Here is a 15445-nt window from a genome sequence, read left to right as displayed (position 1 = left end):
TTAATGTTTTGAAACTTGATTGTAGGAGTTGTTAAATTTTTTTGTATTTTTGGACTTATGTCTTATGTAGTTATGTGACTTATATTGTAGTGACTTAATTATGTGATATACACACACATATATTGATATTAAGGAGTAGAAAATTTATGTTTCGTGTTATTTTTATGATTTATGTTTCTATCATCTTCTTTCATTTTTTACGTAGAAACTTAATTTTGACAACGTTGGTTACATATACTGCGCATTATTTGTTAGGGGTTATGGACATTCATATAATGATATAATTGTATTATTTATAACACTTTTTTATTAATCTTTACGTAAGAATAATAACGTTATAAATTATGCATTTTTAATTTAATTTTTTATTATATTTAATAATTAATTTTTGGAAAAATAAATACAAAATTTAAATAAAATTTAAAAATATTAAAATATTAAAATTATAGAAAGATATAAGAGGAAATTTATAAAGAAGTAAGAGAATATGATTTGAAAGGTATTTTATTGATCTTTATATAAATAATATAAAAAGTATAGTTTTTTTAATTTATTAAAATTTGATGATATTTATTTTCTTTTTTTTTTATAAAAAGAAATATAAAAAATTAAATAAATTTAAATAATAAAAAATATTAAAAATAAAGAAAAATAGAAAATTTATAAGTTTGTAAAAGAACAATACTTAAAAGGTATTTCGGTATGATTTTTAATAATTTTTTATAAGATTAGTACTGTAATATATTATTTTTTAAATTTAATGAAAATGAATGATATTTAACTATTCTTTTTATAAAAATAAAAGTAAAAGAGAGATAAAATTTTGAAAGATTAAAATAATCAAAATCAAGAAATATATAAAGGAAAACTTCTCAGTAAGTAAAAGAATAATCCATATCAAGTATTTTACTAAACTTCGTTCAAGATTGATAAAGCAATAATGTATGAATTCTTTAATTTGTGAATAATTAATGATCTTTGATTTTTATTTTTTTGATTAAAATAAAAAATAAATAAAACTTTGAAATTTCAAGGCATTTAAAAATTAAAAAAATATATGAAAGAAACTCTATAAACAAGTAAAGAAGTTATACTTAAAAGAGTTTATTAATATGAAAAAAGATATGCATGATTAATTTATAAAAAATAATGATCTTTAGTCATTATTGTTTAGAAAAATAAATATAAAATCTGAATGATTAAAAATATAAAATATTTATAAGAGAAATTTATAAAAAAAGTAAATCAATATTACTTAAAAGGTATTTTATTAATCTTCATTCACAATTAATAATGTAATAAGGTATGCAATTTTAAATTACTAAAAGAGTATGATTTTTATTATGCTTTTTTTTTCATAAAAAAATATAATAAGAAAATATAATATAGGAAGAAGTGGGGATATATGGAAAAAGGAAGAGATACAGTAAAATAAATATATTTTACCTTTGGTTTAGGAATTAAATTATAATAAAAAAATGGAACAGGAGTATTATAATTTATACATATTTAAATAGTTCTAATAAAAAATTAATGATATTTAATAATTAATTTTTGGAAAAATAAATATAAAATTTAAATAAAATTTGTAAAGTTTAAAATATTAAAATTAATGAAAGATATAAGAGGAAATTTATAAATAAGTAAGAGAATATGATTTCAAAGGTATTTTATTAATCTTCACCTAAGATTAACAGTGCAATAAATTATAGTTTTTTTAATTTATTAAAATTTGATGATATTTATTTTCTTTTTTGTTATAAAAAGAAGGGTTCGCTTTTTCTACAGTCAATGTAGATAACTTATTTACAGTGAGCTCAAAATGACGTCGTTTTGAGACGAAAATTAAGATATTTTTGTAATTATAATTTATTTCAGGGTTATAATAGTCTTTTTCATTATAATTTTTTATTAAACGACGTCGTTTTGGAAGTGAATGTAAATAACTTATCTATATTCACTTTAGAAACATTAAAGCCTAAAAAGAAATATAAAAAAGTTCATAAACTTAAATAATAAAAATATTAAAAATCAAGAAAAAAAGAAAATTTTTAAGTTTGTAAAAGGTATTTCAGTAATTTGGATTTTTATTAATCTTTTTAAAAGATTAATACTGTCCTATAGTATGCATTTTTTAATTTAATACAAATTAATGACATTTAACTATTCTTTTCACAAAAATAAAAGTAAAAGAGAAATAAAATTTTGAAAGATTAAAAGAATCAAAATCAAGAAATATATAAAGGAAAACTTATCAATAAGTAAAAGAATAATCCATATCAAGTATTTCACTAAACTTCGTTCAAGAATGATAACGCAATAATGTATGGAATTTTTATAAAATGCAATAATCCATATCAAGTATTTTGAAATATGATCTTTAGCTATTATTGTTTAGAAAAATAAATATAAAATGTGAATGATTAAAAATATAAAATATTTATAAGAGGAATTTATAAATAAGTAAGTCAATATTACTTAAAAGGTATTTTATTAATCTTCATTCACAATAAATAATGTAATAAGGTATGCAATTTTAAATTACTAAAAGTTGATGATTTTTACCATGTTTTTTTTCATAAAAAAAATATAATAAGAAAATAAAATTTAGGAAGAAGTGGGGATATATGGAAAAAGAAAGAGAAATAGTAAAATAAATATATTTTACCTTTGGTTTAGGAATTAAATTATAATAATAAAAAAAAAACGGAACAGGAGTGAGTTTATAATTTATAGCTATTTAAATGGTTCTTTTAAATTAATTTGAGGCGCAAGAACAACACTACAGAGTGAGACAGTCTGGTTCGAAACACAAGCATGGCACTGTCCGTTAACACTGAACCGTGCGAATCAAAGTTATTGGGGTTTTAGGGTTTTAAAATCCTCTTTCATTTTCAGAATCACTCTACACAAACCACTATTTAAGAGAGAAAAAAAAAAAAGTGAAAGAGAAAGGTTATTTCGTTGTTCAGTTTAACAGAGATAATAAAATATGGCTACAGTGAATGCATTGAATCCTGAACCAGAAAATAGCTGCTGCGCTGAGGTATGCTTTCATTTCATTCTTTTTTGATTTGATTTGATTTCATTGTTCAGTTTTTGCAGTTATAATTAAACTCAGCATTTGTGTTTTGATTTTTGTTATCAGTTGAAGAAGAAGTGTTCAAAGCTTCAAGAGTCACGCAACGCTCTACGCCAAGCTGTGAAGCTCCTTGAACAGAGAATTAATGTCGTTGAAGCTCAGAATGTGAACCTCGATAAAGGTAATCGATCATGACATAGTATCTGACTTTCATATAAATTTGCCTAATTGCCTATGTTGTAAGGTACCAGTACGAGTGTGTGATATATGATACACAAATGCAATTAATTATTAAAAAAATAAGATATGGGTATGGCAATGTATACTGATTAAATATATTTATATATGTGAAAAAAAGGGAATCTGGTGCTATAAAGCTTCACTATGTGTGGGTCTATAGTTGGCTGCCTTAGTTTGCATTTGCAAGAAACTGATTACATGAATGGAACCATTGATCTCCGGATATGTAAAGAACCAATTCAACAAAAAACTTAAGCTGTTAGCTAAAGGTGTTTTTGTTATTTTATATTAGATTATTCCTTAACACACTTCCTCACGCCAAGAGCCTTATACGATTGCCCACAACAACAAGTGCCCTCTTTTTTTTTTTTTTTAAGGGTTTGAAACGTGAAAATTAAACTTTTTTTTTGGAAGAACGGGGTGGCAGGAATCAAACTGTAGATCCCTTGGATTTTAGACACTCTGATACCATGTAAAGAACCAATTTAACCCAAAAGCTTAAACTTTTAGATGAAGACACTTTAATTCTTTTATATTATATCATTCCTTAAGAAGGTCACATGGCGATAACATCAACCGTTATGTCAAGGTTTCCTTCGTGTTTGTATATTATATGATTACCACACCCTGAGTGCCAACCGTACTCTAGTTTGTTTGTGGAGGATGAAAGTGTGCTGTTTTGTATGATAATTTTGAGTTGGGCATGATTGCAAGAGTGAAAATATTCCCTGAGGGAGATAATAGGTGAGAACAGGACTTGAATCCATATCTCGTACCTTTTCTAATAGCAATATTCTGAGGCTGCAGAAATCCACTAAAAAAAAGGGATACGCTGAAAGTGTGAATTGAATACACTTCCAATTTTGGTGTATTTGTGCATCATAGAAAATTGCATATGGATGGTTGCTTCAATAGTTTGCTTCTGAGTAAGAATGGATGTATTTGAATCTCTCTGGTGCTTTTTTCATGGTGTGTTTTAGGTGAGAGAGGTATAATATGCTTGTTTTATTCAACCAAACTTTTGTAATGTATTCTCTGCAGCATATCGGGAAGAACAAATGCGGGTGAAAATTGAAGAAGAGGCAAAACTGAAAGAATCCAATGCTAGGGTTTGTTTAGAGAATGAAGTTTCTGCCTTAAAATCTGAGATCACTACATTGCAGCAGAAATGTGGGGCGGGTGCTCAGGAAGGAAATGGGGATGTGGAAGTTTTGCAAGCCTGTATATATGATAGGGAAACAGAAATCAATAGATTGAAGGAGCTTTTGAAGAAAGAAAAGATAAAAGCTGATTCTTGGAGGAAGTTTGCTGAGGATGAGAAAAAGAAGGCTGCTGAAGCTCGGAAGTTATTGGAAGTAGAGAAGAATAAATCTGTTGAGAAAGAGATGCAGCTTCCCAAAATTGAAGCAGAGAAAGCTGAGGAGTATAGGGTTCAGCAAGTTCAGTTGGGGGAAGAACTTACTGAAACAAAAATGAAGTTGGCATCTGAGGTGTCGAAGTTTAAAGAGGCAACCAAAAGGTTTGAAGCTGAAAACCTGAAGCTTTTAGTGGAAAAGAGAAATGCTGAGTCAGAGATGGAAAAAGCTCAGGAAAGGGTAGAGGTTGAAAAACAGAAGGCAGCTAGGGAGAAAAGGTGTGCAGATGCAGAGTTTGTCAAAGTAGAGGAGCAGAAGAAGCTTGCTGAATATAACTGGAAGAGGGCCATGGAAGCAAAATGCCTTGCTGATCAGATGTCTCAGAAGATAGAAGAGGATAAGCGAACAATTGAGGATTTGAAGCAGAAGATACATGAACTTTCAGTGGAAAAGAGAAATGCTGAGTCAGAGATGGAAAAAGCTCAGGAAAGGGTAGAGGTTGAAAAACAGAAGGCAGCTAGGGAGAAAAGGCGTGCAGATGCAGAGTTTGTCAAAGTACATGAACTTTCAGTGGAAAAGAGAAATGCTGAGTCAGAGATGGAAAAAGCTCAGGAAAGGGTTGAGGTTCAAAAACAGAAGGCAGCTAGGGAGAAAAGGCGTGCAGATGCAGAGTTTGTCAAAGTAGAGGAGCAGAAGAAGCTTGCTGAAGATAACTGGAAGAGGGCCATGGAAGCAAAATGCCTTGCTGATCAGATGTCTCAGAAGATAGAAGAGGATAAGCGAACAATTGAGGATTTGAAGCAGAAGATACATGAACTTTCATCTCTAAGAAAACCCAATGAAATTTCTGAAGTATCTCCTGATGTCAGTGTGAATGATGAAAGTACTAAAGTACAGCTTTTGGAAAACAGTCTTGAGAAGTTACGTGCAAAGCATGCAAGGAAAAAAATTGAGCTTAAGCATGCAAGGAAAACTTTTAAGGATGCAAAGAGAAATTTTGAATGCGAAGCAAGTCATCTTAGCATTTTACAGCATGAATTAAGCCATGCAAATAAAAAGTTTAAGTCTGAAGCAACTCATCGCAGCATTTTACAGCATGAATTAAGCCACTTAAAGCTTGATGTCATTCAAATAATCCATCACCTTGATATGCTGGATGCATCTTTTTCACCTGTCACTGGAAGTATACATGGCCTAACAAAGGTTGGTTTCCTTTCTGAACTATTTGCAGCAATATATGAATTTGGAGTAAGGTTTGTCTTTTTTTTATCACCATGGCACATATAGGTTCTCAAAAGATATTAACAATATACTTATGCTTTATTATTCAAACTACAAGTGACAACTGCAATGGCAGTGGTAAGAGAAAATCTTTTATTTCATGCGTGACAATTTTTCTCTTAAATCTAAAATTGAATTTAAAGTCACTTTAAATTGTTAATATATAAAATAGTAATTTTAGGGTAAAAATGCAAAGCATTTGATTGTCAGAATCGGAAGATAAATCCTTGTAAAATTGTGCTTTATAGTGGGAGTAGTATTTACAAGCAGCTGAAATGCTGAGTGCATTGGTCTTTGTTTACAAAATTGCTTGCCATTGTTAAACTTTAGTAAATCCTGGATTGAAGTATTTTGTGGTTTAGATTCTTTAGAAGCAGAACTAAAACTAATGTTGGTAATCGACTTTCTCTATTGGTTGAGACATGCAGATAAGGCTACGTACAAGGATTTCCTCCGCCCCACACTCGTTAGTCGGGTTTAATGGGGAGTGGTTTTTAATTTAACTGTACTGTTTGGTGTAGCGATGGGAAGCATTAGAACTTCAAAATGATTGCAGTATTTGTGTCTGACATGAATCATGTTTGACTATTATTGGATACCTTTGAATATTTTTAGCTAATCTTTCTAATATTTTATAAAATTTTGTACCAGTACAAGTGTGACACCATAATAACTAGATCAATGATATTATATTATTGTGTCTACAATGATTAATGCTAACTTATGAAGCATTGATGTCTTTATTCTAATTTATGATTTGTGTTTATATGTTAATGTTTTTTAAATTTTATGTGTTGTACTTGTATCTTAACTATGTTCTGTCCTATAATTTTAGAATTTTCCATATCCATGTCCTATGACTGTGTATGTGGTTCCTACTTGTAGACGAATGGTATTATATATCTGTAAGATGTCACGTGATGTAAGAGTCCATTTCTTCTAAGAGTCCTTAGCGCTAGAAGTGTGGGCATGCATAGACCCACTTTATTTTATACAACAACAACCAAAGCCTTATCTTTCTAGATGGGGTTGGCTACAACCTGCATGGATAAATTAATGCCATATATAAAACCAAAATTTCAGTAAAACCATTAAGTAGAAGGCCCTTTTTTATGGTTAACCTAATATGTTGTTAGGTCTTCTTATAGCGCTTTGGACTATATTCCATTTGATCCACTTATCCCACTTTACCTTGTGCATAAACTTAATTTAATTGTGAAGTATGAGAACATCTAGGATTGAACAGCTGGCCATTGGTCATAGAAGCTATTATTTGAAGCTTAGGAATGACTTTTAATATCTATAACAGTTACTAACATATTTTTTAGGCTATTTTTGAAATGATATATATTTATTTAGCTCCCTTTATTGTTCAACTTATTTCTAAGTGGTAATGGCTCTTAAGCTGTTTTCAAAATGATATATATTTTTTAGGCTATTTTCGAAATATATGTTTATTTAGCTCCCTTTATTGTTCAACTTATTTCAAAGTGGTAATGGCTCTTCAGCTGTGGTAAATATATATCTTTTAACTGTCTCGGATTCATTGGATATGGATGATCTATCTTAAAGAGAGAAGTAGTAGCACATTTGGTCTTAGCTTGGAATTTTTTAATTATTTTGAATATTTCTTTTAGTAGTTATGTACTTTTGTTTTCATGTATATCTTACCTGTACATATGTTTGCTGAATATTTCTCCGCTGGATGATTGGATTGCAGTCCCAGAATGTGCGAAACATGCAAAAGTCACAAGTTGAAAATGAACTTATGAAGCCTTGCAGCACAAGTACTGGTGCATGTGATCCCTTAAGGAAGATCATGCAGGATACTCCACTTCTTGCTCTATCTGGGGGAATGTATGCTGATCCCATGACAAGTATTGATTCTAAATCGGCGCCTTTAATAATAAAAGGCTTCAACAGAACATTAGAGAGTTCTGCAGTAAAGTCCAGTGAAGCATCTTTTTCTGATGCACAGTTGATGAGCTCACAGGAAACGGGTGCTTTACAAGTTACTGCATTGACAGAATTGGCTCAGGAGAACCCTAATGCAAGACCAAGCATGTCAAACCCATCTGACAGATCAGTTATCGAGCATGATAGGTTGAGGAGCAGAATTCTTGATACAGTTGAATGTATTGCAGATTTGTCTTCTGAGGGTAAGAAGTTAAACATGCAGGTAGAAGATAAGCTCTGTGATTTACGTGGTTTGTTGTATAGCAAAATGGACAAATCCATCGAAGGTGGAAGAGAGATGGTTACTAATGACAAGGACTATTTACAGGAAAAGAGTGACAGGGCCCACAAGAAGAGAAACAAATCTCATAGGGCAAAAGCAGATACTTCTGTGGATGGAAAAGAAGGAAGAGGAAAGATGAAATCTGGAGCCTGGGAGGATGCTAATGACTGCATACACACTCCCTGTCCTGCATCGTATACTCCAACTACTCAAACATGCAGGGAGAGGATATATGATGCCCCAGACATATTTGATGAAGTGGATGATGGCAATGTTATGCAGTTGTTGGACTTAGAAAATGCTGCTGATGAGGAGTACTATAAAAATGCAAGGGATGTTCCCCTATCACCATTTTTTCCTGAGATTGAAACATTTGATAGCGATAATCTAAAGCCTTTTCTAGAAGAAGCACTTCACGAAGACTTACTGAGTCAAAGGGAGCTGTTTACTTCAACTAGATGCGATGTCCTTGATGTTGAGATCAATTCCAATGAGCAAAATATTGATGCTTTTACAGTTCCTTCTAACACACATCTTAAGTCTGCACAGGCCAGAATATCTGATATAGAATTGCCAGACATGCATACTTCAGAAAATTTAACGGCTACGTTTCTGGAGGAGGCTGAAATTGGATCTTTACGCAATCAACTTCCTAATTTTTGTTTTGTCTTATCAGATACTGTGGACAATAGTAGCATATCTAGGAAATTTCATGCTACAAGAAATTGTATAGCACGGTGCAGTTTGGATACTCAAACAGAATGGGCAGTTGCTAGCATTCTGTCTGCAGTTGAGCTACAAGAAATGCCCTTACAAAAGTAAGATGCTGTTTGAGATAATAACCTATAGTATCATGCTTTTGAACACCCTTAGTAGTTTCTGTTATTCATATTAATTCTCTGCTTTTCTTGCTGTATATACCAAATCAGTTAACGATAAAGTTATTATGATGGCAAATGATGGTCTTTGTTTCTTCTAATTTCTTTCAGGGAGAAGCATTCTGTGCTGTTAACACTTCTGTTGTTCAACTTTAACTTGACTGCTGCAATGAAATTTGGGAAACTTTGCCATGGGAACTTAATCCTCTGCTTGAATTCTTATGCTCAACACATTCACAGAGGTTTGTTTATCTGTTTTATAATTGACTTACATGTTCTGTTTATTTAAAACAATGTTCTTCTAGAATGTAGATTAGAATTTTCAATATTGTGTCATACATAAGAGTATAATTTTAATCCATTGTGAGTGTAAAGTTTTTACACTACCATTCAAGCGTATGTTGACATATCAATAAAGAAGTTTGACTTTTTAGATAGTTGTTGTCATAGTCAAACTATTTTAATGACTTGTCACTACTTAATACATATTGAAAGCGAAAAGCTTTTATACTGATGGTGGATAAAATTAAATCCTATTATATTTTGTATATAAGAAGTACTGTTGCATTGAACTTATAACTTTTCTCTATTTTTTGGGCAGTTATGACTGATGCAGACACAAGAATCCTGTTTTTAGAAAAACTTTCTTTACAGGAGTTTCTTTACCTCATTGAAGATTTTCTTATAGTAGGAAAAGTTATATTTAAAAATATATTGCCTACTGAGACCTTGTCAGAGAATGATTTGAGAACCAATAATTTTCCGGATGGTGTAGACACATTGTTTTCTGAAGTAGCTTCAAGTGAGCAGTTGGTAGCGGCGAGTATTATATTAGCATCATTATGTGCTGCAACTGATCATGTTGGATTTATTTGCGATGCTTCATATAATATTCTTAGATTGTGCAGATGGGATTCCTTAACGGTGCTAACTATTCTTCACATTTTTGCTAATCTGGGTGGAGGAAGGTATTTTGACTCAGACAATTTCGGTTTAATGGTGACTGTCTTGAAATCTTTAGTTATGTTTCTTGAGGATGAGAGCATATCTGTTACTACTGCTTCTTGTCTTCCATCAATAAATCAGCTGCATACTGAATTGTGTACTGGCATTAAATGCCCCTTCTCAGAAGGTGCTGAATCCATTGATATTGTTACATTGTCGCTATTAGAAATGATCAAGAATTGTCTACGTCAACAAGCAGAACAATTGGATTCATCAAATTCCAGATTCTTGCCAGAGAATTATAATGCTGGACAGTGGTCTAATCAGGAAGTGGTTCAATGTGCCAGTAGCATGAATTGTGATGCGCCTTGCTGTTTGAAAAACCATGTTATTTGTCCTACTCAATCAGATGTTATCAATGTTACCTTGTGTCAACTTAGTGACATCCTCTCTTTGTTGGAGCTGGTTGCAAACAAAATGGTATTATTTTCATGTTTTGAAGTTTATATTGTCTTTTTTCCATAAACTTTTCTATTTTTAATGCTCTAATTTTCAATGATGACAGTGTAAGGTAGGAGTTTTATGCCCCCTCTGGCAAGACTTTAGGAATCAACTTTTTATAATTTAAGAATAGAAATCCTACAATATAAAATTGAACAGGAATTGTGTCCAAGAAACAATGTTAGTTTTAGTTTGTGTTATATCTTTTTCTCGAATAAGTGACTTTTGAAATATGGTTCTAAGTTACTTGTACTTGTTATCCTGAAATATGATATTTGCATTTTCAAATTGTCTTTTTCCCAAGTAAATCAAGGAAGATGACGGAAATATTTTTACTTATTGGACCTTTGTTATGATTGGAACATGCGGGGATAACACATGGATTCAATCACCTTGTAATAGGAGTGCTTTCTTGGTTTCTTGTGATGAGATCCACTGCTTTCTCTTTCATCATAAAACTAGTTAAGGGATGTCTTTACAACATTTAAGATTGTATCTATGGTTGAGCTTTCAAGTTTTTCTTTGAGGAATCTGGTGAGTGACCTGGAGGAGTCCTCATACATGGTGATGTGGTTTAATTGGAGTTGTTGACTAACTCATTTTCTTTCCCTCAGTGAATAACCTGAAACCCCTCTCCTTTCCTTCTTGTAGTCAGAGAAGGTGATGTTAAAATTCAGTTCATTGTGACTTAGTTTGAAGTTTTCAATGTTAGGTTGTGCTGCATTATAACTTATAATTTTTTCCTGCCAATAATATATAACGTTAAAGATGGTCATGGCACAACTATCCACCAAAATAAAAGTTGTACCATCCATCTTCATTTAATTGGTTATAATGAATGATAAATTTGGACACTTCCTTGGTTTATGTAGAATAATGATTTTGGATCCTAATGTGTGATTTTTTTTTTTTTAACTAATAATGTGGCTTATATGGATCTTTTGAAAGTTAAATATTCAAAGAGAATCTCAGAGGAAGGGGAGCTGGGTTGGTTATTCTTGGATTTCAGCTTTTGGATATGCTCTGACAGCCTCCTTAATAGTGAAAATCTTGTTGATTTCTCTTCTCTTTGTTTCCAATGATATCGGCTTTTTTTTTTCTTTTTTTTTACATAATTGGCAATTTTTGCTGTTGTCATATTTGTCCTGTGCAAGATCTTTATTAAGTTTATAATACTCATGTATAATGCAGAGCTGGCAGTGGACCAACGACAAACTTGTTCCTCAGCTGCTTAATATACTGGATTCATGTGTAGTTGAGAACTTTGCAGTTGCTATCATTGTTCTTCTTGGTCAGCTTGGAAGGTAAATCGATCTTTGTTTGATATTAGTGTTTTTTTTTTTTTGGTAAAGGATATTAGTGTTTTAACTCATGCATGCATTTGTACCTTCATACATAGTATGCATAGGCCCCTTGTTCTTGCACCGTAAGGAGGCGACTTCCCTTTGTAACAAACTTTCTGGCATAATTGGAAAGGTTGGGTGTGTCCCTCTACTCTGGAGCAATTTTTAATGGTTCGTAGAATTTTTTTGGTAAAAACAAGGAAAGCTCATAACTTCAAGCAGATTTCTTTGGCACCAATGTTGGTATGGGATAGAGTTATGTTCTCGGCTTCTTTATGGTGTTTTTCTTATGGCTGTTTCGAAGTTGTTTCTACCTCTGATTCATTGTTGCATACTTAGTTTGGACAGAGACTGGAAAGCCTTAGCTAGATAATTGGGCCCCCTTTCTTTTTATTTTTGGATTTTTTTGCTGTATTTAGTATTTTGGTTTAGGAGGATTTCTCTTTCTTGCATTGGCTGTGTTACTACTGGTTTGGTCAATGGAGGACAGCCTGACAGCTGGAAAGTCTATTGTTACAACTGATATCTGGAATGGACGTTCTAGGAGAAAGTTGAAACCGTTAGAAGTTAGTTAGGTCCTTTGCTAGTTGGTAGTGTAATGATTAGAAAAGGAGGGCACTGAACCTCTATTAATGGGGGTGGGTATTCTTTTGTAGGGGATTTTGGCTATTATTGAGTTAGGACCTAGTTTCATTTCAGTTGAAGGGGCATTCCCTTGGAGAACATAGGCTATTTTATTCTTGCTAATATCAATAAAGATCTCTTCATTCATATCTCTGTCAATTCTCTCTTTTCACCATTTCTGAATTAAGGGGCGAATCAGGTTGTGCTCCTCTCTTCTTCTTCTTTTTTATTTGAAAGTTTTATTGCATGTTTAGCCTGTATTCGAGAGGATGTGGAAAAATAGATCAAACGAAAGATAGTCTAGTTAAAAGGGGTGGTGGAACATCGAGGAAACTTTAAGAGAAACCACTAAAAAAGACCTCACTATCAAATTAAGATGTTAAATGTTTGTGACAGTTCTACTAATGGCCATGTGAGCTTTGACTTAAGCATTTAACATATTTGAATTTTTGAATTGTAAATGATACTTGCACATAAGGTGCAAGAGACATAACTTAGATTGATAAAGGTGTGCCATTGATGGTGAATAAGAAAAAAGAAAAGAAATAAAAGTAGACAGATGGTGATGATGAGAGTTATTTGAGAAAAAATTACTTCTAGTAACATTACTTTGTTTGAATACTGCGTTGCGTGAAAATAAAATTGAAAGACAATGATGAATAGGAAACAGAATAAGTTGAAATTAAAATTTGTCAACTTGCCTTAATTCTGTTGTAAAGCTTTGACCAGTCAATGCCAGAGTTGTGTCTATAAAAAATTTAGTTTGATCCAGCATTCGTAGCAATGCTGATAGTTGGGTATGGATCTTGATCTGTTCAATTTTTCAGATATACTGAACAAAAGTAGTTGTTTCTTGTCTGATATAAATATTTATTTTTGATGTACTGGGGAGTAGCTTGAGTATAAGGCTTTTTGTAGGAGATATGATATAAGATAAAATACATTTTCTCTTGCTGGCTGGTTATTTGGACTAATGTCCTTTATGGAGATAGAATTGATGGAGTCGAACAAAGAAAAAAATGGGTTCTATATCAGGGTGTTGAGCAGGATCTATGAACATTATTAAGGTGTAAGGGAAAATTCAATGGAAGATTAGGTATGGGTTTGAGGAATTAAGGTTAGTTATGTTATATATTCGGCTGTAAACAGGAACAGGATGAAAGGAGGACATATTAATAGGTCTGAGATGGAATAGCATCACAAAATAAAAATAAGCAGAGCTTTGAAACTGCTCAAATACTTATTAATTCTATTTCCGATTGTTTCTTTTACCAAAATAAAAATAAAATGCTTTCATATTGTTGATTAAACATCAATTTATATTTGAATCTCAAATTTGAGAAGTAGATATCAATTATGCATATTTGATGGCATCTTTTCTTGGAAGCTTTTATAAGGAAATTTGCTGTTACATTAACCTTTTAGCTGCTGTTTCTTGTCTTCTTGCGTGATCCACGTATATGTGGACAAGACAGGTGTTTTCCCATCTGTTTTTTATTTTTACTTTTTTATTTATTGTTAATAGTGTGTTCAATGTTATACTTATCAGGCTTGGAGTTGATATTGGTGGATATGAAGATGGAGGAGTTCAGAACTTAAGATGTAATTTGTTCTCTTATTTATGTCGCAATTCTTCCGTGAAAGCAAGCCCTTCTTCTCTTCAAATTGCTGCTGCCACTGCTCTGTTTGGTCTTCTTCCTCTTGATTTTGAAACACTTTTGCAGACAAAATCTAGTCTTCCGGCTTATTCTAGTAAATCTGTTTCTGACGATGCTGGAAATTTAAGGAAGTGGTTTTCTGGGCTAGGTAGAGATCAGCAGGACTTGCTATATGGCATTTTAAGAAGCACCAATGTTTCTTAAGTAAAATGTCTCATTGATTTTTCTCATTGAAAAGCTTTATAGATTCTGGGAAGTTAGGTGGCATTAGTTAGATTTCACTTAGTTGAGAGCTTTCAGATATGGGCTGCTGTTGCAATTTGAAATTTTGTACCCTATCTTTTGGGGTAAATTATTAGTTTCGAGAAAGGATACACTCGCGTGACATGAGGTCATTGTGCGAGGATTTCAACCGTCAGATATACAAATTAATAATGATGAGAGAGTGTATTTAGATGAACTCATGTCACTTGAGAGGATGCATTCTCATTATTTTCATATTTATTGGTTACTAAATTTGTTTGATCTATGAATATTTTTATATAAATAATCAATTTAATATTCGAAAAAGGCGTGAATATCATTTGAATTGTTCAGTTCTACTTTTTTGTTATGTATTCAGTTTAATTTGTTAGATGATCATTACTTGCTATGTGGCGTCATTCCTATGTAGTTTTGGTATTTGCGTGCAAAATTTTTCCTTTTTTAATAAATATGGGTCCACCACTAGTTGAGTTACAACATGAGAATATTCTCATGCAACATGAGACAATCAAATCTCATGTTATATTGCATCAATATATTTCTTGCATCCCTGTGGTCTACTATTTTCATCCGCAGCCAAGTCATATTATACCTCATTTGCAAAATAATAATAATAATAAAAATGCATTCTTTTGTGTAGAAAACTGTTAGAAACTGAATCAAAACACCCTTAATTGGGATCTTCTATATTAGTATATTTATTATTCCTCGATTAACGGTAATATCTGAATAATTGAAAATGATTGAACTGTAAAAGATACTTCAGGGTATTCGATAGACTCTGTACGCTCCCTCACTATCTTCTGCTTAAATTTTCGTGCCTGTATCTTCTCCGTCTTACTTTTTTATAGTCATACAGGTAAACTTTTCCTCCGGATTCTCCTTGATTACCTTAGGAAAAATAGGTTACACAAATCACTTAATTACCCCTTGATTGGCTTTCTTGCAATTTGTTATATTAGTCATTCAGTTATCCTTGATTTCCTCTGCGTTTTCTAATATAAACCTTAGTAACAGGTGGTTTCCTAAAAAACC

At 31.8% G+C, this 15445-nt stretch overlaps 1 protein-coding gene across 1 annotated transcript; it reads left to right on the top strand.

Moving 5' to 3' along the window:
- Positions 1 to 2992: 2992 nt before the first annotated feature.
- LOC133286325 (uncharacterized) lies at positions 2993 to 14350 on the top strand. The gene is made up of 10 exons (XM_061483732.1): positions 2993 to 3046; positions 3149 to 3263; positions 4364 to 5925; positions 6794 to 6850; positions 7679 to 9015; positions 9187 to 9317; positions 9677 to 10500; positions 10586 to 10591; positions 11713 to 11825; positions 14038 to 14350. The coding sequence occupies exons 1-10, from the start codon at positions 2993 to 2995 to the stop codon at positions 14348 to 14350; spliced, it is 4512 nt and encodes a 1503-aa protein (XP_061339716.1).
- Positions 14351 to 15445: the final 1095 nt, after the last annotated feature.

The sequence above is a fragment of the Gastrolobium bilobum genome, unplaced genomic scaffold, assembly GCF_033153095.1.
Source record: "Gastrolobium bilobum isolate Gb01-03AN ecotype WA unplaced genomic scaffold, APGP_CSIRO_Gbil_v1 utg1891, whole genome shotgun sequence".
NCBI classification, from domain to species: domain Eukaryota; kingdom Viridiplantae; phylum Streptophyta; class Magnoliopsida; order Fabales; family Fabaceae; genus Gastrolobium; species Gastrolobium bilobum.
This window is presented reverse-complemented; position numbering and strand designations above follow the sequence as displayed.

Excerpts from the sequence above, each read along its gene's own strand:
- LOC133286325 (XM_061483732.1), top strand. The coding sequence starts at position 2,993 with ATGGCTACAGTGAATGCATTGAATCCTGAACCAGAAAATAGCTGCTGC. Across the intron at positions 9,318-9,676 it reads TGCTCAACACATTCACAGAG|TTATGACTGATGCAGACACA; the intron begins GTTTGTTTATCT and ends TTTTTTGGGCAG. Across the intron at positions 11,826-14,037 it reads CTTCTTGGTCAGCTTGGAAG|GCTTGGAGTTGATATTGGTG; the intron begins GTAAATCGATCT and ends TATACTTATCAG.